General features: G+C 58.9%; 10 protein-coding genes across 10 annotated transcripts; 4 read left to right on the top strand and 6 right to left on the bottom strand.

Moving 5' to 3' along the window:
• Window positions 1-180: 180 nt before the first annotated feature.
• Window positions 181-997, bottom strand: BDZ90DRAFT_262374 (hypothetical protein; the record flags this gene model as incomplete). The annotated part of the gene is made up of 3 exons (XM_025508473.1): window positions 181-410; window positions 487-554; window positions 618-997. The coding sequence occupies 3 exons, from the start codon at window positions 995-997 to the stop codon at window positions 181-183; spliced, it is 678 nt and encodes a 225-aa protein (XP_025359931.1).
• Window positions 998-1208: 211 nt separating this feature from the next.
• BDZ90DRAFT_72760 (hypothetical protein) lies at window positions 1209-5718 on the bottom strand. The gene is made up of 3 exons (XM_025509813.1): window positions 5573-5718; window positions 5449-5501; window positions 1209-5369 (listed from the first exon to the last, which is right to left on the bottom strand). Exons 1-3 carry the CDS (start codon window positions 5618-5620, stop codon window positions 1391-1393), a joined length of 4080 nt encoding a protein of 1359 aa, XP_025359930.1. The 5' UTR covers window positions 5621-5718; the 3' UTR covers window positions 1209-1390.
• On the top strand, window positions 5552-6676 carry BDZ90DRAFT_281539 (chorismate mutase; the record flags this gene model as incomplete). Its single annotated transcript, XM_025509370.1, has 3 exons — window positions 5552-5914; window positions 5974-6547; window positions 6610-6676. The coding sequence occupies exons 1-3, from the start codon at window positions 5818-5820 to the stop codon at window positions 6674-6676; spliced, it is 738 nt and encodes a 245-aa protein (XP_025359929.1). The 5' UTR covers window positions 5552-5817.
• Window positions 6670-7269, bottom strand: BDZ90DRAFT_234162 (hypothetical protein). The gene has a single exon (XM_025506921.1). It carries the CDS (start codon window positions 7030-7032, stop codon window positions 6781-6783), a length of 252 nt encoding a protein of 83 aa, XP_025359928.1. The 5' UTR covers window positions 7033-7269; the 3' UTR covers window positions 6670-6780.
• Window positions 7270-7691: 422 nt separating this feature from the next.
• On the bottom strand, window positions 7692-10658 carry BDZ90DRAFT_234161 (ARM repeat-containing protein). Its single transcript, XM_025506920.1, has one exon. It carries the CDS (start codon window positions 10621-10623, stop codon window positions 7948-7950), a length of 2676 nt encoding a protein of 891 aa, XP_025359927.1. The 5' UTR covers window positions 10624-10658; the 3' UTR covers window positions 7692-7947.
• Window positions 10659-10806: 148 nt separating this feature from the next.
• On the top strand, window positions 10807-14479 carry BDZ90DRAFT_281536 (MED14-domain-containing protein; the record flags this gene model as incomplete). Its single annotated transcript, XM_025509369.1, has 2 exons — window positions 10807-11313; window positions 11377-14479. Exons 1-2 carry the CDS (start codon window positions 10880-10882, stop codon window positions 14477-14479), a joined length of 3537 nt encoding a protein of 1178 aa, XP_025359926.1. The 5' UTR covers window positions 10807-10879.
• Window positions 14480-14640: 161 nt separating this feature from the next.
• On the top strand, window positions 14641-15625 carry BDZ90DRAFT_234160 (signal peptidase 22 kDa subunit). The gene is made up of 3 exons (XM_025506919.1): window positions 14641-15132; window positions 15215-15277; window positions 15341-15625. Exons 1-3 carry the CDS (start codon window positions 14648-14650, stop codon window positions 15459-15461), a joined length of 669 nt encoding a protein of 222 aa, XP_025359925.1. The 5' UTR covers window positions 14641-14647; the 3' UTR covers window positions 15462-15625.
• BDZ90DRAFT_234159 (hypothetical protein) lies at window positions 15474-17253 on the bottom strand. Its single transcript, XM_025506918.1, has 2 exons — window positions 16856-17253; window positions 15474-16774 (listed from the first exon to the last, which is right to left on the bottom strand). The coding sequence occupies exons 1-2, from the start codon at window positions 17221-17223 to the stop codon at window positions 15877-15879; spliced, it is 1266 nt and encodes a 421-aa protein (XP_025359924.1). The 5' UTR covers window positions 17224-17253; the 3' UTR covers window positions 15474-15876.
• Window positions 17254-17422: 169 nt separating this feature from the next.
• BDZ90DRAFT_262366 (hypothetical protein) lies at window positions 17423-18598 on the top strand (the record flags this gene model as incomplete). Its single annotated transcript, XM_025508472.1, has 1 exon — window positions 17423-18598. One exon carries the CDS (start codon window positions 17423-17425, stop codon window positions 18596-18598), a length of 1176 nt encoding a protein of 391 aa, XP_025359923.1.
• Window positions 18599-18607: 9 nt separating this feature from the next.
• On the bottom strand, window positions 18608-19489 carry BDZ90DRAFT_72544 (hypothetical protein). The gene has a single exon (XM_025509809.1). It carries the CDS (start codon window positions 19144-19146, stop codon window positions 18679-18681), a length of 468 nt encoding a protein of 155 aa, XP_025359922.1. The 5' UTR covers window positions 19147-19489; the 3' UTR covers window positions 18608-18678.
• Between the last annotated feature and the right edge of the window lie 1237 nt (window positions 19490-20726).

Below are 20726 nucleotides of genomic sequence, written 5' to 3'. Positions count from 1 at the left end.
AAAGACCCTTCAAGGGTCTCGGGGCTTGAGGGGAGTTGCGGATCGGGATGAGCAATCGCGATACCGAGTCTTAAGGGCGGCTCCGCATGAGAGAGTCGCAACAGATCGATGTGAATGCGGTCGCTGCCCAACTTCGATATAAGGACGACGTTTGCATCTCCTGAATGCTACGCCTCAGCGTCACTGATTATAGATGACGACATCATCGTACAACACCCGGTCGACAGCGCAGTACAGCTGATTGTCGCCTGGATGTCCAACAGCCTTTTGTTGTGTAATCAGTGTACGCGTGGCCATGCCTTGGTGGGCGCACAGGAGAATGCAGCCATGCGCCGCATACACCAGCGCCGAGCCCTTTGAGCCATGGAAGTGCACGCTGCCTTGCCAGTAGCGGTAGACGAGTACGGTGGCTGTGAGGGGAAATTGATCGGCTTGATCAGGCTGACGTCCGGTCACCTGGATGGCTCTCAATCTCGCAGTACTCACTGTTGTCTTTGCGCGAAAAGTTTTGCTGGGGTGGGGGACCTCCATCCTGCGTAATACCGGCCTGCAAGCTGCCGCGACGACCGTCAGCGGTCCAACTAGAAATCTGCCTTCATCCTCATGGGCACACTCACTAGTAGCACACATAGTTTCGGTCGTTGCACAGAGGAGGGACGTAGGCCGGGTCGTCGTGAGGTAGCGTAGTCGGATCTCCAACTCGAGCGCTGAAAGTAGCTACACGCAGGTGGTTCGAAGGTGGCTTCTTGGCCGGAGTAGCCGTGGGGTCCCCCTTGATGGCAGGCTCGGCAGCAAGGACATCGGGGTCATGAGGGTGCCCAGCGCCGTCTACCTGGCAGCTCGTTGTTAGCCTTTGGTACAGGTCGCGGTGGGACTTGATACGGATGGCGATGTGGCTCGTTAATCCGTGCTTGGCCAGACCCGTAGAGCTGGGGTTCGAGCCTGCCACGGCGAGGAGGGCAAAGAGGAAGAAGGAACAGAGGAGGAGACGGTGCATGGTGGCTAGCATCGTAGAGAAGGGCAGCATCGGCTGCGTAAGATAGAAGAGGTAGGCTGATGACCACAGAGTCGCTGGTCTCAAGTCGTCGCTTTATATGAGGCTATCTAGGCTGGTGATGGTGTAGGGTGACAGGTAGAGAAAGGAGCAACAGAAAGCCTCATTATGGTTGCCTTATCATCTCATCGACAGCTGTCTACGAGGATGCGTGTCAATTGTCGATGACGTGAAATTGAGCACTCATTGAGCGTGGGCACCATCGTCCTGGGACACATACGCGATGATACGCCCACGACTCAAGGTGACGACTCGTCCATAATGCCGATCGAGATCTGCGGAACCACGCGAGGAAGACGACCGATTAGCTCATAGCCGCGTGATGGCGATGACTTCTCACAAACGTACCGGTTCGGTGGGACACTGCGATGATTGTCCTATCTCGAAGCAGCGGACAGTTTTTGATAGCCTCGAGTATCTTGGCCTCGCCCCGACATCGAGGCGAGAGTCGGTTTCGTCCAGGAGCATGAAGGGTCGGTCAATCTCGAGGATCGCTCTTGCGAAGGCGAGCAGCTGCAGCTTGCCACAAGAGAATCGCAGACAAGCCTCTGGGCCTTGCGCATCGTCAGCGCCGACCACTTGCGCTTCGATGCCGGCTGCGCTAGCCCGTACGCGCTCGGCCAGGCCAACGATCTCCAGCGCTTCCCAAAGCGTTGCTTCAAGATGATCTTCGCTTCCCACAGTAAGCAGCTCCCTCACGGATGCTTCCCACACGAGAGGCTCCTGGGCTACGTACGAGAAGGATTCGCGCCATTTGTCGGCAGAGACTTCGCTCCAGCTCTGCCCACCAAGCTTGACCTCACCTTCGATGAGCGACTCGTCATCAAAGGCGCGAAGAATAGCAGTGATCAATGTCGACTTGCCCGAGCCCGTACGACCAGTGATCGCTACCCTTTCGCCTTGACGAATGGAAAGGTTGATCTGCTCCAGGACGCCGGGACCGTCGGCGATGCGCTTTGCAGATATGTCACTGAGCTCGAGGGCCACGCAACCCGTTGATGAAAGCAGAAGCTTGCTGTTGGCTTCGGCTACACGCTCCTCCTCTATCGTCACCAGCTCTCGCAAGCGGTTGACCGCAACAGCCGCCGTTTCAAGCATAGCAAAGGACTTGGCGCACCACTCGAGCGTCTGTGCAAGCACAGTGACGCTATTCATCGCTACACCGAGCAAGGTTGGCGAGACCTTGTGCCGCAGCGCAACGGCAAGGGCAGCCATGATGCTGACTGCAATCCAGGTAAGGGCATAGAGGGCAAAAACGAGGAAACGTAGCGTCGTCAAGCGAGTATAGAAGGCGCGCTGCGTCTGATTGACGGCATCATCGCAACGTCGCTGAAAGGACGGCTGGCCCCGGAGAAAGTGGACGACCTCTCTGGCCTCGCTGGCGTCCCGAAAGATGGCAAAGAGGCTCGTCTTGGACTCGAGCTCCATGGACCTGATTTGGCGAGACGCGCGGGTGTAGACGCGCTGCAGCAGCCAGTAGCATGCGCCGATGAAGGGGAGAAAGACGGCCATTAGGGGCACTGCTGCGATGAATGTGGCCACGATGCCACCCAGCGCGATGATGAACGCGAAAGTGGTATGGAAAGCCTTGGGGAAGTCGAGGTCTACGACGGCAATGTCTTGCGTGAAGCGGTTGGTAAGTTGCGAGCCGCTAAAGGCCGTCTTGGCGAAAACGCCGCGGAGGGCTCGCTCGTGGATCTTGCGGCTGAAAGAGGGGAGGATTGCGCTGACATTGATGAAAGACGAGGCACATAGGATGAAGGCGGAGGCTAGCGTCGAGGCACTGAGCATGGCAAGCCAGAAGGGACCGTCTGGCAGCTTGCCGTCCGGAGTGCCTCGACGAACCCATTGCTGAACCACGATCTTGACTATGTAGAAGCCACCCATGCCTATGGCGGCTGTAACAATGCAGAGAGCGAGCCAGGGCAGGTAAGCAGAGGCCAGGTAAAAGCGATACGGTGCCCATCCGAGACGATCGCTGTGAATGTCCTCTGTGGCGCGAGGCTGCTTGACGGCTGCGTGCCAGCGGTTCTGGTTCGGGATTGAACCATCTATACTTGGCAAGTCCTCGTCGACCGTGATCGTGCTCGACTCCCTCTGTCGCAGCGCGTACCCATCCTTCTCTGTCCACACGCATTCGTAGACGGAAGCCGCGCGTCGAGCATCCCAATTGTCCAGGTCGTGCGAGACGAAAATAAGAAGACGCCTCGCCATCAGTCCCACGCCGCTCATCAGATGCTGCCGAATCGTAGACGCCGTGGTCACGTCCAAGGCAGACAATGAGTCGTCCAAGGCCAGGAGCGGACTGTGCGAGTACAAAGCTCGCATGGTGGCCACACGTTGTCGTTGCCCTCCGCTCAGCTGAGAGGCTTGTGTCTCAAGCCCATCTGGCATCCTTGCGAGATCCTCGTCGAAGCAGCAAAATACGAGGCAGGCGTCTAGACGGCCGCTATCGAGAGGGGTACCCGAGCATAAGACGATGTTGTCTCTGACCGATAGCGACTCGTACAGGCTGCCGCCCTGGGGCACGTAGCCTACCATAACGCCCGTGCTTTGCTGGAGGCTGTGCAATGTCTTCCGTAGAGCTGTACTCTTGCCCGTGCCCGCCGAGCCGATCAGACGCAGCACACCAGTGCCCAGCTGTAGCTGGCGCTGTAGCGCTTGGAGTAGAAGCTGAATGCTCTCGTCCGGCTCTACTGACCATGAATCGGTGTGTGCTGCCTGGTGAAGATAAGTCTGTATGCGGCCAAAGCTGGCGGTAGCGGCGAAGAGGGTACCAAGCTTCTGGCCAATAGCTACGATGGGCGCCTCGATGATGGTGATCACGCTGAGTGAGGAGAAGACTACGGCCGGCGAGAGAATGAGGTGTCTACCCGCGTCGTGTTGCGAGAGGGACCAGGCGACGGCGAGGACGACCACAACGGCAAAATTGGTAGTGCTGGTGGCCAGCATCGATACGGCTGTGACGCGCTGCATGAAGGCGACAAGGGCGGAGACCTCCTGACACCGTATCTCTGCGATTGCTGAGGCGAAGTGACTTTGGTAAGAGGACAGGACAATCGTCTTGAGCTGGGCAAAGAGGCGAGAGGTCCGTGTAGCGCGACGCTCAGTAGCTTGAAGGAGCGACTTTTGAAGCGCTGGTAGACCCATACTCAGGAGGACTGCACAACAGACGAGGGTGATGACGGTTCCGAGGCAGGACAAGAAGGCGACGCCCAATCTCTCGTAGAGCATGTACGAGCCAATGGCAATCGTCGGGAAGGCGATCCATATCTCGTGCACCTCCTGCAAAGCCATGGTGATGCGCTCCATGTCGACGCTCATCAGAGTAGCTGCATCTGAGCCTGCTGAGCTGGACGTCACGAGCATTGAGCGAAAGATGGCGGGTACCATAGCGGAGCGAAAGGCGAGAGTGGCTTTGAAGACGAGACCCCAGTAGACGCTGCCAGTCAGAGCGATGCCGAGATACAGGAGAGAGATGCCGCCTACGAGAGACCACCTGTCGGCGTCAGAGACGTCTTGGCGAGATACAAAGTCGACGAGGCGCTCGATTATGATGGGCTGTAGCAGCTGAAGGCACATGAGGATGATACGCGGAATCACGGGCGCTAGCGTGACGGCGGGAAAGGTGGATGTGAAGGCCCAAATCAGCCGAGTGCCTCTATTGTCGATACCGAGGGAAGGCGACTTGAGGAGCGTCGCGCCTTTGAAATGAGCATCGAGATTTGCATCAAGGGCCAAGAGATCGGCCTCTACGAGTGGACGACGGAGGCCAGCGATAAGGAGAGGCGAGGTCCAGGCAAGGAGCGATCCCCAGACGAGGCCGAGGTCTTGCTCTGATTCCGGGTGGAATGCTGATCGCGGGATGATCTCCAGAAGCAGGAGGAGCGCCGTGATGAAGGCGACTGCGATGAGGGCGTAGGCATACGTCCCGGTAGCTCGCAGGCTGCGGATGGTAGCGACAGAGGCAGAGCATTGGAATGCGTAATAGAGGATCAGACGAGTGCGTGGACAGGCCGCCGACTTGTGGCCATGAAGCACCGCAAGAGTAGGGATGAGGAGGAGCGAAGCCGACAATGCGAGGGCAGAGGTGGCGGCGACGGCCGTAGCTGGCCATCTCGAGCCACTAGCATGGTCGAGGACGCCTAGGACACTTAGCCGTGCAGCGAGGAGAGCACAAGCCAGAGCGATCTTAGCATTGAGATTGCGATGTGGAAGTAAGCCAGCAGCCTTCTCGCGAGGGCTGATCAGCCATCGCCAGAGGGTGATGACAGCGGTGAGGATAAAGGCGACGCTGCCAAAGGCCGAGAGGACACTGCGGCAGCGAGTGAGGGCTTGAAGTGAGAGACGCACATCCTGGTCAAAGGTTTTATCTGCAGACTCGCCGCGCTCACATGTGTTGGAAGAGAAGCGTCAAGTCGATGTGGCGGCAGTCACTGATTGGACCCTGTCAAGCAAGCGAGTCAGAAGAGTGGCGGGCGTGCACCTTGGCGTCAAGTCTCACGTCCGTCGACTCACCCACGAGGCGTCATTGGCGCACAAGGGCGATTGCGTGGTAAGTGCCATGACAAAAGACCTTGAAGAGAAACATCAAGGCAGACGTCAAGACGGCTCGCGATGATCCTATGTAGCATTGATAAGCCGACAGCTTCCCTTCTCGCGCATACTCCGCATACCACAGGGGCGGCACCATTTCATCGATGCGGGCCGCTTGACTCGGCGCCGCTTTGCCTGCCCTTCTCTCCATCGTGACATCCACTGCCATGCTTGCCAGCTATCTGTTCTCTATACTCCTATGGGGGATCGCTCTTGCCGCACCTTCCTTGGAAGAGATCCGAGCAGCCCTGGCCACCATGGAAGGTGAACCGGCGCCGGCGCCTACGAGATCATCCTTGACTGACCACCAGCCTCCCCGCTAGATCAAATCATACACTTGGCCCTCACACGTTGCGCTGCTCCCCTCTACGGAGAATCCACGGCGTCTCCCTTGCTGAACAGCCTCTCCCAAGCGGCACAAACGAGCCCCTCCTCCCCATCCGACTCATCTTTTCCCGGACATCCACCTTTTCCACCCTACATCGATGCTACTCCCAGCCATGCGCGATGGGGAGCTGCTCAATCCAACTTGTCGTCACAGTCAATCGTCGACTACTGGTATAAGAACATGCTACCGGCCTCGAGCGCGGCTCACAACCAGACAGGCTACTTCCCTGAAGCCTCCCCAGCCTTAGCCATGAGCAGCGCCGCCTTCTTCGAGACGGTATCGCAGCGCATTGGCTTCGGTGAGGAGGTCGCACAGGCCAAGGTGGCGGCCAATCACTCGGCTTTCGGCGAGCACATCCGACGTCATGACGCTGTAGCGATTCGCAAGCTGCTCACAGACGAAAGGCAAGAGCAGTTGGTCAAGCAACGTGTGGGCAACAAGACGGAGGCGTGGCAGGTGGGGGCAGCCCAGAATGTACCTGCTGCGGTCCTCGTTGATCTCTTCGCGAGGTGAGTGCAAGAGACACTGTCTTGAGCCAATCGCTGAGACCGTCTCGCACCCTCGTTCTCAGCTATATCATCCCCTGGACTACAGATGTCGAGGTTGCCACGCTACTCAGGAGGGGCCAAAAACAGTAGCTGAGTCATCGTTGGCATCGTGCGGTCGTAATTATACATGCTCGAGTATTTACACAAAAGGCAATATCACGGTCCAAGGCGTGAGCATACAATCGTGGGGACGCTCAGCCAAAGAAGCCACCACTGCCCCCTTGCCCACCATGCTGCTGCTGCTGCTGAGGCGGCATCCCATACGGAGTGGGCCCTCCCTGCTGGTCCGCATCAAAGTCACGCTTGCCGAATCCTCCGAATCCATGACCTCCTCCTCCTCCTCCATGATGCCCACCACCGTAGTACCCTCCTCCTCCATTGCCGTGCTTCTTCTTCTCCATGCGGTCGTAGATCATCTTGCCTCCCTGAGCAAGGAGGGCGCCCATGCCTGCGGCTGCGAATCCGCCGCTGTGCCCGCCTGTGAGCTTGTTGCCTGCGTAGCCTGCCAAGCCGCCTGCAGAAGCGCGAACGAGACAAGATGGAACTGTCAATCGAATGCCCAAGAATTCATAACTGGTGCGGCTGCTCAATACTCACCCATCGCCATCGTACCCAGGCCACGCTCCCCGCCCTCGATGGGGTTGCCGTGCTCGTCGTACTGCTGGGGTTGCTGGGGCTGCTGCTGCTGCTGCTGCTGCTGCTGTTGGTAAGGCTGCTGACCTCCCTGACCACCGTAATAAGAGCCAGCCTCGCCGCTACTACCACCACTGGAGTAGCTTTGCTGCTGTTGCGGGTAGGAGGGTTGATGTTGCTGCTGAGGGTAGCCGCTCCCTGGATGGCTGCTCTGTGGCGGAGGAGCATTAAAGCCACCAGCACCACCTCCGTACCCTCCGCCGCCGTAAGGGGGCTGTTGCTGCTGCTGGCTGTGGTCGTACGGGTTTGCTTGCGGGAAGTTCATGGTCGTCGGCAAGAAAGGAGATGCGAGGATGCGGGACGATCGAAAAGGAGCATCCTGCTCAACGTTGCCTCCTTGTACGCTTTGCCGCCAGCACCGCCCCCCCGCCAACAGGGTGCATGTGGAGAGAGCAGCAGCCTGGTGGGCGCACAGACCGATGCCTCTCGACAGAGACGGGGGCGGGCTGTGCGAGCGGGGCGTCACGCCTGCCCATCTCGCCGACCTTGCATCGCCTCGCAGCTTGGCAGTCCGCAAAAGTGGCCGAACGCATCAAGACTTCGGCGCTACGGTCCGATCTCGCAGCTCAGCCACAGCGAAACAACGAATGTGATATGGTATAGAATAGTCAGGCAAAGCAGCGAGCAGCGGGGTCCAAGTTGCGCAGTAAGGTCTACTTTAGGCTGCGCTATGCCAACGAGTCACCCAACTTCTGCCCCTTGCTAGCCTTGAGCTTGCGCATACGCTCTCGACGCTCCTCGCGCTGCTTCTCCATCTGGGCGCGCTTCTCTTCTTTGCTGAGCGGCACGCCGCTGTCAGTCGATGCTGCAGGCATTGCGACTTTTGTTGCAGCGTCGTCATCATAGTCAGGGAAGTCATTCGACCAAGACGGTGCCGCCGCCGGAACCTGCTTCATGGCAGATGTGACTTCCGGCCTAGGAGGGTCCCACGAGGGAACAGGAGTCGCAAAGGCTGCAACGGCTGCTTTGCTCGTCGTCGGTGGCGCTGTTGACCACGAGTCGTCTCCCCATGCTGCATCATCGCCAGCTGCTACCGGTTGGGCCATCTTCAATCGCTCCGCCCCTGTACTGCTCATCTCGCGGGGCGTCGATGAAGCGCCCAGCGCGCTTGTCTTACGGCCAGGCATCCCCTTGCGGACGACGGGAGGCGGCGCTTTCTTTGCGCTGCTGCTGCCGCTCGGCCCGGATGCAAAGGATGTCCAGTCGTCTGCATCGTCGTCCATGTCGATGAGATTGAACGACGAGGGGAGCGCAGCTGCTGCAGCTGCCGTATTGGCCGGGCTGGCAGACTGTGACCGAGACGGGGTCTCTCGCATGGGCGTCGATGCACCGCTGGATGTCGATTGGCCGGTCAAGAGAGTCGGACGCTTCGAGTCGAGGGTACCACCGCCTCCGACTGCCCCGACGGGCGCATCGCCAAAGTAGTTCATAGCCCCACTCATCGCCCAGCCGGCAAGCGTACTCGCCGCTCCACCAGCCGTGCTCGCCAAGCCTCGAGGACCCGATCCCTTTGGCGCCCCACCTTCAAAGCTCGTTGCACCATTCACGTTGCTCGCAAAGCCTCCATCTGCCTCTGCAGTGGGCGGCGGCAGTACGCTCTCCGGCATGGCTTTGACCTCCTCCCTGATCCGCTCCCAGAACATTTCCATCGCTCTCTCTGCTTGGTCACGCACCAGCTTCTCCTTGTCGACCAGAGCAGGGCAGACGGCGGGTAAGACACCTCGTGCCAGGTCGTCCTTGTCATACGACTCGGATGTGGCCATCAATGCCATCAGACCGGCCACGCGAGCGTGAACAAAGGGGTCCTTGAGAGAGCGAGAGAATGCCGGGATTAGGACGCTCTTCCTCGTCGTGATGTTGAGCGAAGGGGCTAGGCGGCCGAGGAGAATCGTCGTATTGGTACGGATCGGTGCCTCGACGTCTACCTGCGTCTTTGCGAGCTGACGCAGCAAGTCGTTGTTGCGAATGCGATCCGTGAGCTTAGGAGCGAGGGGCAGAATAGCCTTGAGCGTACCCTCTCGAATCGCTGCACTCGAGTCTGCAAATCCCGTGATGACGTTGGGCCAGATGGCGTCCGAAACCTTCTTTGCGTCTATGCGGTCGATGTACGTCGTAAGGCTGTCCAATAGCAGGATGCGAACGGAGCGATCTGGTGACTTGTAGGCATTGAGGATCGGTGGCAGGACGGAGATTGTCCATTCGCTTGCCGGCAGCGAAGCGCCTAATTGTAGGACGAGGGGTAAGATGGAGGCTGGGTGTACGGAGTTGGACAGAGTTGAGCCGTTTGGGTTGGTGGAGGGTTGGGAGGAGAGATTGAGGGCGTGAACGAGGGAGGGTAGGATGCGATGCGAGAGGAAGTCGACGGGCAGAGAGGACGAAGATGACTGCAAGGAGCGAATGGCCTCGCTGCGCTCCCTCTCGGTCGCCAGCATGAAATTCTCGAAGCTTTCACTGAGGCGCGTAAGGCGATTCTCCTTCCAAAAGCCACCCTGTGCACTGGCCGATTCGACGAGGGCTGCGATTGGCATCCTGCTCTTTGGGTTGGGGGCCATCATGCGGCGCAATGCTGCAAAGAGGGGCGGTGGGACCGACCCCTGCGGTGGCATCGATGTCCCTGCGCCGGGAACGAGGCCATTGAATGCTGCGAATGCTAGTAGAGAAAAGGAGTAGGAGTCGAGGGCCGATGGCTCTTGATCTCGTAAGACTGTCCAGCCTCCTTGACGGACTTCTGGTGAGACGAAAGCCGAACCGTCTGGCACGAGGCCACCCATGCTCCAGATGACCCCTTCTACATCTGCCTTCGCTGTGAGGAGCTCAAATCCTCCCAGTCTCCACTCGCCCGCCTGGGACAAAAAGACGGTCTCTGGCCTGACGTTTCCGTGGACTGAGCCTGCATCGGCATTGATGAACTTGAGGGCATTTGCTACACGAGATAGGCCCCACGAGATCCACTCTTGTTTGCCCTCATCTGTCCCGCCATTTCTGATCCAGTCGTCAAGGACGGGCTGCAGGTGACGAATGGGCTCGACGGCGATGTAGACTGCCGTGGGCGTCTCTGCTGAGTCGAGGAGCTTGAGGACATCTGGGTGACGCAAAGTACGCAGCTTCTTAAGAGCATTTCGAGCTAAAGTGAGCTTGCTCCTGCCACTGTTATGATCTGAGTTGACGTCGAATACAAAGACGGAGCAGGGCGAACCGTCGTCCTTCTTTGTGCCCGTGTGGAGCTGCCAGATGGTACGAGATGACGAGGATGGCGCCTGGACTGGTGGACCAATGATGTAGTGCTGCAATGGGCTCGTCGACTTTGCAAGGACGGCTGATGCCGCACTGCGGAGGTAGTCCATGGCCGCGACGAAGGGAGAGTAATATTGACTTCCACCTGATCGATCTTCTTGTTCCAAGTTGCCTTGTCACACGCACGCACGCACGCACGCACGCACACGCCTCCGTCTGGTCTGCCTGGTCTGCCTGCAGTCCATCTCGACTGCCGCCCGCTTCGTCTGTCCCGCTCGTCCCGCTCGCCCGCTGCTCGTCATCGGCTTGGCTCCTCATCTCTCCCTTCGACTTCGACATCAAAGGGGGTCATCCTGCTACCCTCGTATGCAGTCAAAGCAGGCCTCGCACCAGCAGGCCAGCTCGGAGCAGTACACCGATACACAGCCGCCGAACAAATTCCTCGCTGCCCCAAACGGCAAGCATCTTCACTCTCACGCAAATGGAGGAAGCACTGCCACCACCTCCCACCCATCATCGTCTTTGGCGCAGACGGCAGTCGTAGCAGTTTCATCGACGTCGTCGGTCATGTCGCCTAGAGCGCAGGCAAAGTCAAAGGCAATCGTGCAAGATCCTCTCCCAGGTTCAGGTCAGCACCTCTCTCATAGCCAACTCTTTCGCACTCCTTCTCCACCTCCCACTTCCATCGATGACCTCAAGGCCGAGCTCAACAATGAAGGGGATGGCGTCATTCCATTGGCAGCCATCATCGAAAGAGTAGCGAGCGAAGCCTATGATGGTCTTCTCAATTTGGGCGAGACGTGAGTATGCGCCGCATACATTGACAATGGATGGCGACCTCACACTCCTCTCCCCACGCTCAGCATGTCGTCTCTTCCTTCATCCGAACGACGAGCCCGCATCTTCGATACTGCCCTGGAGCTGCGCAAACAGATGATCAAGCTCTACGTCGTCATACAGTGGTCTCGTGGAGCCAACCATATGCAGCATCTCAAAAACATCAATGGCTTGATTCACGAGCAGACCTACCAGACCCTTGATGCCAGAGATCACCTCGTAGAGACGAGGAACATCCTGCCCAATGCGAGGCAGCGCAATCACGACATCGCGACAGCTGTCGAGGTGCTTGCAAAGGGAGAGCCAAGCAAGCTGCCTGCCGCCATCGAGAAGGACTCGATACCGCCCAAGCCATTCACGGATTCGCAAGCTCGCGCGATTATCCACGAGCTTGACGAAGCAATTCGAGTCAGACTGGCTTGCGATGAGCCAGTACCGCTGCGCCTCAAGTCATCAGGCTGTGACGTTTCAGACGGGAGAGTGCGTCTCACCGCCCCCTCACTCTTTTCACTCTCCCTCACTCTATCGGGGGCAAAAGAGGACGATCGATGGTATCTCCTCACCATTCAGTTCGATTACAACATTACTGGGCAGGGCAAAGACAGATTCCCGCAGGATCTATGGGAGGCGCAGAGGGAAGGATTCATAGCGACGGCGAATCAGGTCCTCGAGCCGCGAAGTGCTCCGCCAGCAGCAGAGGGGGAGGAGGGAGGCGAAGCTGCAGCTGCAACTGTGAGAGTGGATCGCCCCATCGTCCGCCTCTTCAACTTTCTACAGTCACAAGCGCTCGAGTATCAGCTCGACATCTTGGCATTTCAGGTCACAGAATTGGTCAGGCTGGCGTGGAAGGGAGTGCTGTCGTGGTCTTGGCAGGATAGGACGCTTGTCATCGACTACTGGCTGCGACCGGCAGGGGAGGGCGCGAGATCTGGGCAGACATCGTTGGGACCAGTGAAGGGTGGTCGAGTCAAGCTGGTGGTACAGCCGCGAAAGAAGGAGACTGCGATAGAAGAGTTGGGGCGACAGATTGACGAGGAAGGTGAGGATGCCGTCGCCACGGAGGATGGCGAGAATTGCGAACATCACCTGCAGCTCGCCGTCACCTGGGAGGTAGACGATGCGCCCCTGCCGGATCGCCCAGACGTCTTCGTCGACGCTCAAGACCTCAACGCCGAAGCGCTGCTGCTCAGCGTCGTCACGCGCCATGCTGAGATGGCCATTGCCGTCTTCAGGGACAGGGTCGCTGCCAGTACGCTGCGTCGAACAATCTCCTCTATGTCCTCACCCTCGGAGCTCATCCTCGACCTGCATGCAACCCTCACAGTCTGCCTCAGCATCGATCCCAAAAAGGGCAAGCTGTCTCTCTCACAGCGCTCGGGAGGAGGAGGCAGCGACGCCGATGTCATTGCGCCGACGCTCTCACAATCCTCATCAGCATCTAGACTGCGCGAAGCATCAGACCTCATCAACAGCTCCCCTGCCTCGCTGGTCGACGTCCTCTTTCGCCTGCAGACGGCCGCCATCCGATCAGACCTGGAGCAAAAGGCGGCCTACCTTGGCCTGCGATCACTGCGCTCCCTCAACCTCAACCAGGAAGAGTATACCAAGTTCGAGGTGCAGCCATCGCACATCCACTACCTCCCGCTCGAGCAGTGCCCAACCTACTACCTCGCCTTTGTCATCAAGAATGCCGACGTTAGGGCAAGCCTCGTCTCTGCCATGCCCGCACTTTACGGCGGCGCTAGTACCGCGAACCCGACTGGCAGTGCGATGGAGCTGCATAGCCTCCAATGGCTCGACATTGACAAGATCGCGGGCGCGAAGAAGGACGGCACGTCGCGTGCCGTGTTGTCTTCGCTGGACATCGGCCGACTCCACTCTTACGCCGTCGCCTTGACCATCTCGTCGCAGCTGCAAACACAGCTTCGCATGCGTGGGGTTGCCTTTGTCTTGCTGCCCGCCGTCACGATGTCGCCGCCCGGCTTGCTCGGGTCCACCTGCACTCGCGCAGAGGATGTCATCCCATCGATGAGCGCACGTACGATCGAACTCTTTGGACCGAGCGCTCAAGTCCTGCTGAAGCCCAATGCTCTCGTACGGCTGGGCGACTACTGGAACCCGGCAAGCTGTTACATTGAAGTGGTCATTCGCATGCGCTTCAATGTAAAGCGGGTCAAGGCGGTACGGGATCAGGGGCTCAACAGCAATATGTCCTCCGCTGGCTCGCTGGCAAGCGTTCGCTTCAACGCCAAACGCTCAGAGCTCAGCCTTCGAACACGGAACCTCGGCCAGGCCCTAGACATCTTTGCATTGGACTGGCAGCGCATCGCAAAGATTGCTTCGTTGGCTAGTCAGCTGAGTACGCAGCGATGCGGCGTCAAGGACAAGGGCAAAGGCGAGCAGCAGCGCTTTCATCTCCTCGATTATGACGTGCGATCGGCTCGCTTTGCGTATGGGTCAGAGCATGGGCTCGAGGCGCTGTTGTACTGGGAGGCGGGCAGCGAGGGCGAGATAGGAGCAGCGATGCTTGCCCAACCTCAAGTGATGCCGTCTGGCTATCGATTGGCCTTTACCAGCAGCGATGGCTCGACGAATCCGCACACGCGCATTCAGTCGTATCTCGAAGACCTCCTCAACGGCTCCTCTTCCTCTCCTGACTGGTCGGCCCTCCTCTTCCTCCTCGACTCGACTATACCGATCCTCTCCACGCTCGGCCGCCTACGAGATGCTGCCCTCGATGACGCAGCCAGTCCGGACGTCGAGTGGCTCAATGCTACATGGTATCGCGTCGTCTTTGCAGAGGCGTACCGGCTAGACGTGAGGATTGCCAAAGGCGGCAAGGTGATGGTGGTGCAGGATGCGGCTGCTGGCGGACGAGAGTTGATGGCGAGCAGCAAAGAGGGCAAGAGCAAAGGAGACGACGACGCAGAGATACCGGAACTGAGGCAGGCGATGGAAGCGGCGGCAGCTTCGAGTGGAGCAGGCGGCCCTTCTGCTGGAGTTCTCGTCCTCGGTCAGACGATGCTGTGCGATTTGAGGCGGACGAGGGGCAAAGTGGCTCAGGCTACTCTGACAGCCCTTGTTGAGCTAGTGGGACGCAATGTGGCCGAGATCGAGGGTCTGCTGTAGCCGTCGTGCCAATTGTCAATGTCATCAGAGCTCGAGTTGATGCGCCGAGTGAAGCCGCGGCCCTTGAACCAACACGGAACGACAAGAGCGAGTCGCACGTCCCCGCTCGGCGGCTTTGGATTGGCGTCCCTTCCACGTTCACCACGACGCTGTTCGCCGCCGCCCATCATGGTCCTGATGAACACGTTGACCTCACGCCTATCAGCATGGTCAGGCCTAGTACTCTCAGTCCTCCTCTTCCTCTGCTCCGCCGTCTCCTTTCTCACCTATCCGTCCCCATCAACGCTCAAGTCGCTCAATCCTCGCGCAAACTTGACTGTGACGAGCGTTGAGACGATCCTGGGACGACAACGCTGGTCTCCCAATCGTGAGGAGCAGGAATTCGTCGAGGTTCGCTTCGACTTGGCGACCGACTTGACTGGCGGGCTCGCCGGCCAAGGAGGGCGTGCGTTGTGGACTTGGAACACGAAGCAAGTCTTCCTCAGCCTCGTAGCCTCGTGGGACAGCGTGGATCCTAGAGCTCGCGGCAAAGGAGGCATCAGGAAGAACGAAGCTGTCCTCTGGGATCGCATCGTGCAGAGAAGGGAGGATGCAAGGGTGTTGATCAGCCAGGGCAACAAGTACGCGCTGCGCGAGGTGGGCAAGAGATGGGCGTGAGTTGCGAGGACGGGGTGACATGGCGAGCGAGTTCCTCGATTTCCGACGCTGATCCCCTCTCTCTGTCCTCTTACGCAGCGGAATCGATTCGGCCAACTTTACGCTACACTGGAATGTCATGCCGCACGTCGGCATGCTAGCGTGAGTATAGCTGTATGAGAGCTGCCAGCCTCACCGCTGACCTTCGTGTGTCCTCGCCCGCAGATACGGTCACGAAGCCACGACGGGCGCTATCCCCATCCCCGCTAGAGCACGAAGGGTCAGACAGCTGCCCAATGGGGAGACGGTCGAAGAAGACGAGGAAGTGCGGAGGATGCCCTACTAGATGCGTGCGACGCGTGAGCAATGGTATCTATATTGAGTAATCGGTCGTAGTAGTACAACAAGCGATAGATGAGAGCAGCAGCAGCAGCAGCAGCAGCAGCTTAGACAGATGTGACGCGTGGGGTCCGCTCAGTAGACGTCGCGCACTCTGGGAAAGCCCAGAGTGGGGCCCTTTTGAAACACGACGATGCCCTTTGAGTGGAAGGTGTAGCCCTTGATGTAGCCTTGATCGATGAGCGAGGCCACGATGCATTCGAGGTCGACCAGACTCAACAAAGGTGCAGTATTGACCTCTTGCGTGGAGTGTTGCACGGCCTTGAGGAGGAGAGACATGGCTAGCGTGGGCGGCGCATTGGGATTCGAGGGCGTCTTGGGGAGGGTGAGGGTAAGGCTGCGGGCCAGTGGTGTAAAAGGGGTCAGCAATGCTCGTCTGATCCGGTCTTCGCTGCCTTGTGGCACAAAACCCACCACCTCTTGACGATACCTCGCCACATGCCAATGGCGCTCTTGTCCCGTATCATGAGGTAGACGTTGAGCTTCCTGAGCCTCTCCTTGCGTTGACGCACATTCAAGGTGGCCTCGAATGCGGCAATGTCAGGCTTTGCGTACAAGGCGAAGAGAGGCAGGTAGAGATTGGCTACATCTTGATCCAGGAGCGAGAGGACAAATCGGCTTGGCCGCATGCCGAGGACGAGGGCGCACGGTAGGAGGTGTAGCAAGATGCTCCTGATCTGACGATGACCATGCTGCGCGTGGCAGTAGTGAAGCGCCCAAGAGAGGTCGTGGAAGGCGTCTCGGATCCTACCTTGGGAGATGCGTAGGCGACCGACGTAGTATCGATAGGTGACCTGCTGCGAGAGCGGGTAGATTGACTCGTGCGGGTCATCCGACATGAACGTCGAAGACGACGATTGAGACGAAGGCGGGGCAGTCTCGAGTGTCGAGTTGACATGCTCCCTGTTGCGATTGTTGGCCTCGCGCACGCTCTTGAGTACCGTCTCGCACAGCTTGAGATTGTTGAGCTTGAAATAGCCTCTCAAGCAGTCGTTTCCCAACCACATTGCTGCGCTCCTCTTTGTCTCATGACCAGGCAGCGAGGTACGGTCGGTACCAGCTGCTCGAACCGGACCAGCCAATTTGGAGGTGCATTCGGTCAGGTAGGGCTGACGATGTGAGTGGGATTGAGCAAAGGGTGACGAGAGGCGATCGAGGCGTATGCAGAGGGTGAGGAAGAGCATCGATACGAGCCGGAAGGTAGGGAAGAACCACACGGGCGGCGATGTGGGCGACACGGAGAAGAGAGCAGATGATCGACTGCCAATGCAATGCGACGTGGACCGCTGGCATGAGTGATACTTTTTTGTCTGTACTCAGACGTCGTCGCCGGACACTCACTTGAATACAGTTGCCCACTTTGCCTGAGCCTGTTGCCATGCTGGGAGCGATGCCTTTGCCAGCCATTGATCTCGTCTGCGATCGTTGGTGTCAGTAAGGATGGCGATTGGTGGAGCATCGGCGACGTACTGTAGGGCAGCTTCGATGAGAGAGGCTGTCCTGTCGAGCAAAACGCCAGTCATGGTAGCGTTGCTCCTCGATATGCGTTGCGCGATCATCGACTGATCCACTGATCGATGGGCGGCAAAGTCATCTTTGAGGGCGGCGTGTTGCTGAGCAGTGACTACGATGAGTGAGATGAATGCATGTGACGAGGGGGTAGATGACGATGAGAATGCTGCGTCGATGGATGCTAGATAGGCCTCCATGGCCGACTGGTGGATGAATGCGTGGATCACAGAGTATGAGGCCACGACGGAAAGGGAAGCGCGAGTGACGCACGCATCACAGGACCAGCCGCGCTTCCTCTCGTCTGCGTGCGTTTCCCTCGACTGGCTGCATCGATGCCGACGTCCATTTGCTTTCTCGAATCGTATCAAGAGCCTCGCACGCCCTCTGTCTGCCAGCATGTCATCAGCCTACATCGGCGTCGCAGTCGCCGTCACACAATCCAATGGTACCACCGTCAGCGGCACCATCGTAGCCATCGATGCTCAGCGGAACCTTCTCTTCCTTCAGCCGCAGGGATCCTCTCGCACCACGACGATCAATCGCAACAACATCAAATCAATTACAACACTCGCCAACAACAACAACAACAACGCCGCATCCTCGAGTCAGCCAAAGGCAGTTCCGCCAGATGCAGCCAAACTTCCGACTCCCTCTGCCCCCTCTCAACCACCACCACCACGCGCACCTTCCAAGCAGCGCAACAAGTCCAAAGCAGCAGCAGCAGCAAAAGCTGCCAACGCAGCTGCTTCTCCCGCTCCGACTCCTCCTCCGCCAGCCCCAGAAGCTATGCCGGACTTTGACTTCGAAGGCGCGCTCAAGGGATTCGACAAGGCTCGCATATGGGATGAAATTCGTGCCAACGACCGCATCGACCCGGCGTCGAGGCTCGTAGCCCACAATCGCGTACAAGGCACTCGCGCAAACAACGGCGGCAACGATAATCGTGATGGCAGTACGCCTTCGTCCCCTGCACCGAGAGGCCGGGCTAATGGAGCAGGAGCCTCGAGTGACAAGCAGCGCAAGCTTCGACCGGACGAGAATGTGCTCAGTCCCAGTCCACCCCCGGAAGGTACCCAGGACGTGCCAGCCGTAGCGAGCACGGCGAGTGCGACGGGCGCGACAGGCGCGAGTGCCAATGAAAAGGCAATCGACGGCGAGCAAGCACGGCTACGACGTGAGCTACGCATCGCGCAGCGAAAGCTTGCCGTCCTCGAGTCGATATCGGGTATCAGGCTCGCTCACCGTCGCAATGCTAGTGAGGGCATTCGAGATAGTACGGAAATCGCGGCGGTACTCGATTTCGACTGCTCCATCGCAAGTCCACCTCCAGCTCCTGGTGCTCCAAGCGTTACAGACTCGCAACGCGTGGTCCGCTTTGCGCTCTCGACGACGCTCGACGAGGGCGACGCTAAGTTGCGCTTCAAGCCCGAGGGGACTCCAGACGGGGACCAGGGAGATGCGCCGGCCAGCGTTGCCTTGCCAGAGAAGTACCGCCGAGAAATGGGACTGAGGATGGACAATGGGAGTGCGCGGGTATTCCTCGATAGAGTCAGAGCAGCGACGTTTTCGTGAGATGGCAGGTAGCCCAAGCCCCAGGCGGATCTAGCATTGTGTGTAGCGAATAGGATTGACGTCATGAGAAGGCCAAGAGCCTACGATTCAGAATCTAGCGCCCTCGGACTGGTCCCCCTTGTCTCTCCTGTCACAATCGCGGGCTGGTGCAAGCGAGGGTGGTGATGACCGCATGCTTCGAGCCAGACGTAGTGTTCATTCACTCGCTCACACTCGCACATTGGAATGACGAGACACGGGCGGGGCAGGTCGTGCTGGAATTGGTATCGCTTCGCGTCGCATCGCTCCGTAGGTTTTGCTTTTCTGCTGCGCTGACATGGGTTCAAGGGAACCTTCGAGGCCGCATCGACCTTGTCGTCGTCCTCCTGCCCGCACGGGCATGACACGTCCCTTAGCAACTTGCGGCCATGAAGCGTACTCAGTCCAATGCTACGGTACAGTACGCAAGGCGAAGCAGGGAAGTAGCCTCGACCTGTGCAATTCGCCTTGTCGAATTCCGCGTGTACCCATTCTCTTCTTGGCAGGATCAAGTCGGACCTCACTTGCATCTCACCTTGCGCATCATCCCACGTCGCACAGCATCTCAAGGCGAACGCGAGCGGTATTTGTTTATCCTCAGCCTGCGCATTGGCGCAGTGTTCCCCAAGCTTGCGCAGGTACGACGTTTGACGTGCGGCGAGTGGGCCACTTCGAGAAGCAATGTCACGCCTCGTGTGGCAAAGATAGGGCTGTCCGCAGCAACTTTTGGGTCCAGAAGTGTCCGACTCTGGGTCTTGTCAGTGCTCGCAAAGCTCGGCAAGCGAACAATGATACCGGCGGGCTGCGACGGCCGGCGACTGCTGTGGTAGGGCGAAAAACGACGACAGCGGTCGTCCCAGACACCTCGTTCATCTTCCGTACCGTGGAACACCCTCCCTACCAAGCTGCTCGCTCCGCGGTCGGCGAAGACTTCGATCGACGCATGGAACCATTTCTCAGCAATGAGCAAAGCAGGGCTGGCGCGAAGAATGGCAGCGCGATGAGTGGCAGCGCGACGAACGGCATCTCAGCGAATGCCAGGCTAGCTCATTCCGAAGGTACAAGGAAAACAAGCGGTCGTCGAGAGTCTCGTCAACGTCGTCAACAACCTCGACGACAAGGATACAAAAAGGCCTTGCGATGTCGGCAGACTTTTGGTGATTCCCCAAGCCCCATCCCGCCTCCTGTTCCCTCCCTCTTCTCGTATTCTTGACGCAATGGTGAAGCTGATCCCACTCTCCCTCGCCTTTGTGGTGCTCCTCATCTCGCAGGCTGGCGCAATGCCCCTTGAGCCTCGAGAGAGGCATCCGCACCCTCATCCTCATCCTCACCCGCACCCGCACCCGCACCCGCACCCCCACCCTCGTCCGACACCACCCGCTGAGCAGACTGCCCCGGCCCAGACGATCACCACCACTGGCAGCGACAGCATCGGCAGGACGTACACTCGTGGACCTTCAACACGTCCCACAGTCGTCGTCGAGGTGCCCGTCATTACCAGGACTGGTACCACGGCCACGACGCGCACCGAGGGCTCGTGGGAGTCGCCAACTGTTGTTGTTGAAATCCCTGTTGTCACCAGACAGGGCAAAGGCAGCGCCACCACAACTTTCACCGAAGGAGTGGAGGGATCTCGCACGGTCATCGTAGAGACACCGGCACCGACCTCCCCAGCCAAGTCGTCGGACACCGTTCCCAACAAGGAGCAGCCAGCTACGCCCGAGCAGCCCAAGGTCCCCACCAACGGGCAGTCCCCCGCCACCAAGCCCGAGGATCAGCCCGCTGACAAGCAGCCGGCTACAGGTGGTGACAACACGCCCGCCAATGTACCTACCGACAAGCCGGACAATCCTAACGAGGGCGATACGCCGGCCGACAAGCCGGACAATCCTAACGAGGGCGATACGCCGGCCGACAAGCCCGAGGATGGCACACCGGCGGATGGCAAGACTCCCACCAACGGCGACTCTCCCGCTGACAAGCCCGCTGGCAAGCCCGAGGATGGCACACCGGCGGATGGCAAGACTCCCACCAACGGCGACTCTCCCGCTGACAAGCCCGCTGACAAGCCCGCTGACAAGCCCGCTGACAAGCCCGCTGACAAGCCCGC

This window comes from Jaminaea rosea, assembly GCF_003144245.1.
Source record: "Jaminaea rosea strain MCA 5214 unplaced genomic scaffold BDZ90scaffold_15, whole genome shotgun sequence".
Lineage (NCBI taxonomy): Eukaryota > Fungi > Basidiomycota > Exobasidiomycetes > Microstromatales > Jaminaea > Jaminaea rosea.
Note: the sequence above shows the minus strand (reverse complement) of the source record. Positions and strands in the feature narration are given on the sequence as shown.

What these genes read in the sequence shown, in the direction of transcription:
- BDZ90DRAFT_72760 (XM_025509813.1), bottom strand. Translation starts at nt 5,620, where the DNA reads ATGGCACTTACCACGCAATCGCCCTTGTGCGCCAATGACGCCTCGTGG. An exon ending in GCGCCAATGACGCCTCGTGG is followed by an intron (nt 5,502 to 5,572) that starts GTGAGTCGACGG and finishes CTTGCTTGACAG; the next exon opens with GGTCCAATCAGTGACTGCCG. An exon ending in ACGCTTCTCTTCCAACACAT is followed by an intron (nt 5,370 to 5,448) that starts GTGAGCGCGGCG and finishes TCGCTGCCGCAG; the next exon opens with TGTCCTCTCGGCCTTTGGCA.
- BDZ90DRAFT_234162 (XM_025506921.1), bottom strand. Translation starts at nt 7,032, where the DNA reads ATGGGCGCCCTCCTTGCTCAGGGAGGCAAGATGATCTACGACCGCATG.
- BDZ90DRAFT_234161 (XM_025506920.1), bottom strand. Translation starts at nt 10,623, where the DNA reads ATGGACTACCTCCGCAGTGCGGCATCAGCCGTCCTTGCAAAGTCGACG.
- BDZ90DRAFT_234160 (XM_025506919.1), top strand. Translation starts at nt 14,648, where the DNA reads ATGGTCCTGATGAACACGTTGACCTCACGCCTATCAGCATGGTCAGGC. An exon ending in GAGGTGGGCAAGAGATGGGC is followed by an intron (nt 15,133 to 15,214) that starts GTGAGTTGCGAG and finishes CCTCTTACGCAG; the next exon opens with CGGAATCGATTCGGCCAACT. An exon ending in CCGCACGTCGGCATGCTAGC is followed by an intron (nt 15,278 to 15,340) that starts GTGAGTATAGCT and finishes CCTCGCCCGCAG; the next exon opens with ATACGGTCACGAAGCCACGA.
- BDZ90DRAFT_234159 (XM_025506918.1), bottom strand. Translation starts at nt 17,223, where the DNA reads ATGGAGGCCTATCTAGCATCCATCGACGCAGCATTCTCATCGTCATCT. An exon ending in AAGTGGGCAACTGTATTCAA is followed by an intron (nt 16,775 to 16,855) that starts GTGAGTGTCCGG and finishes TTGCATTGGCAG; the next exon opens with TCGATCATCTGCTCTCTTCT.
- BDZ90DRAFT_72544 (XM_025509809.1), bottom strand. Translation starts at nt 19,146, where the DNA reads ATGCAAGTGAGGTCCGACTTGATCCTGCCAAGAAGAGAATGGGTACAC.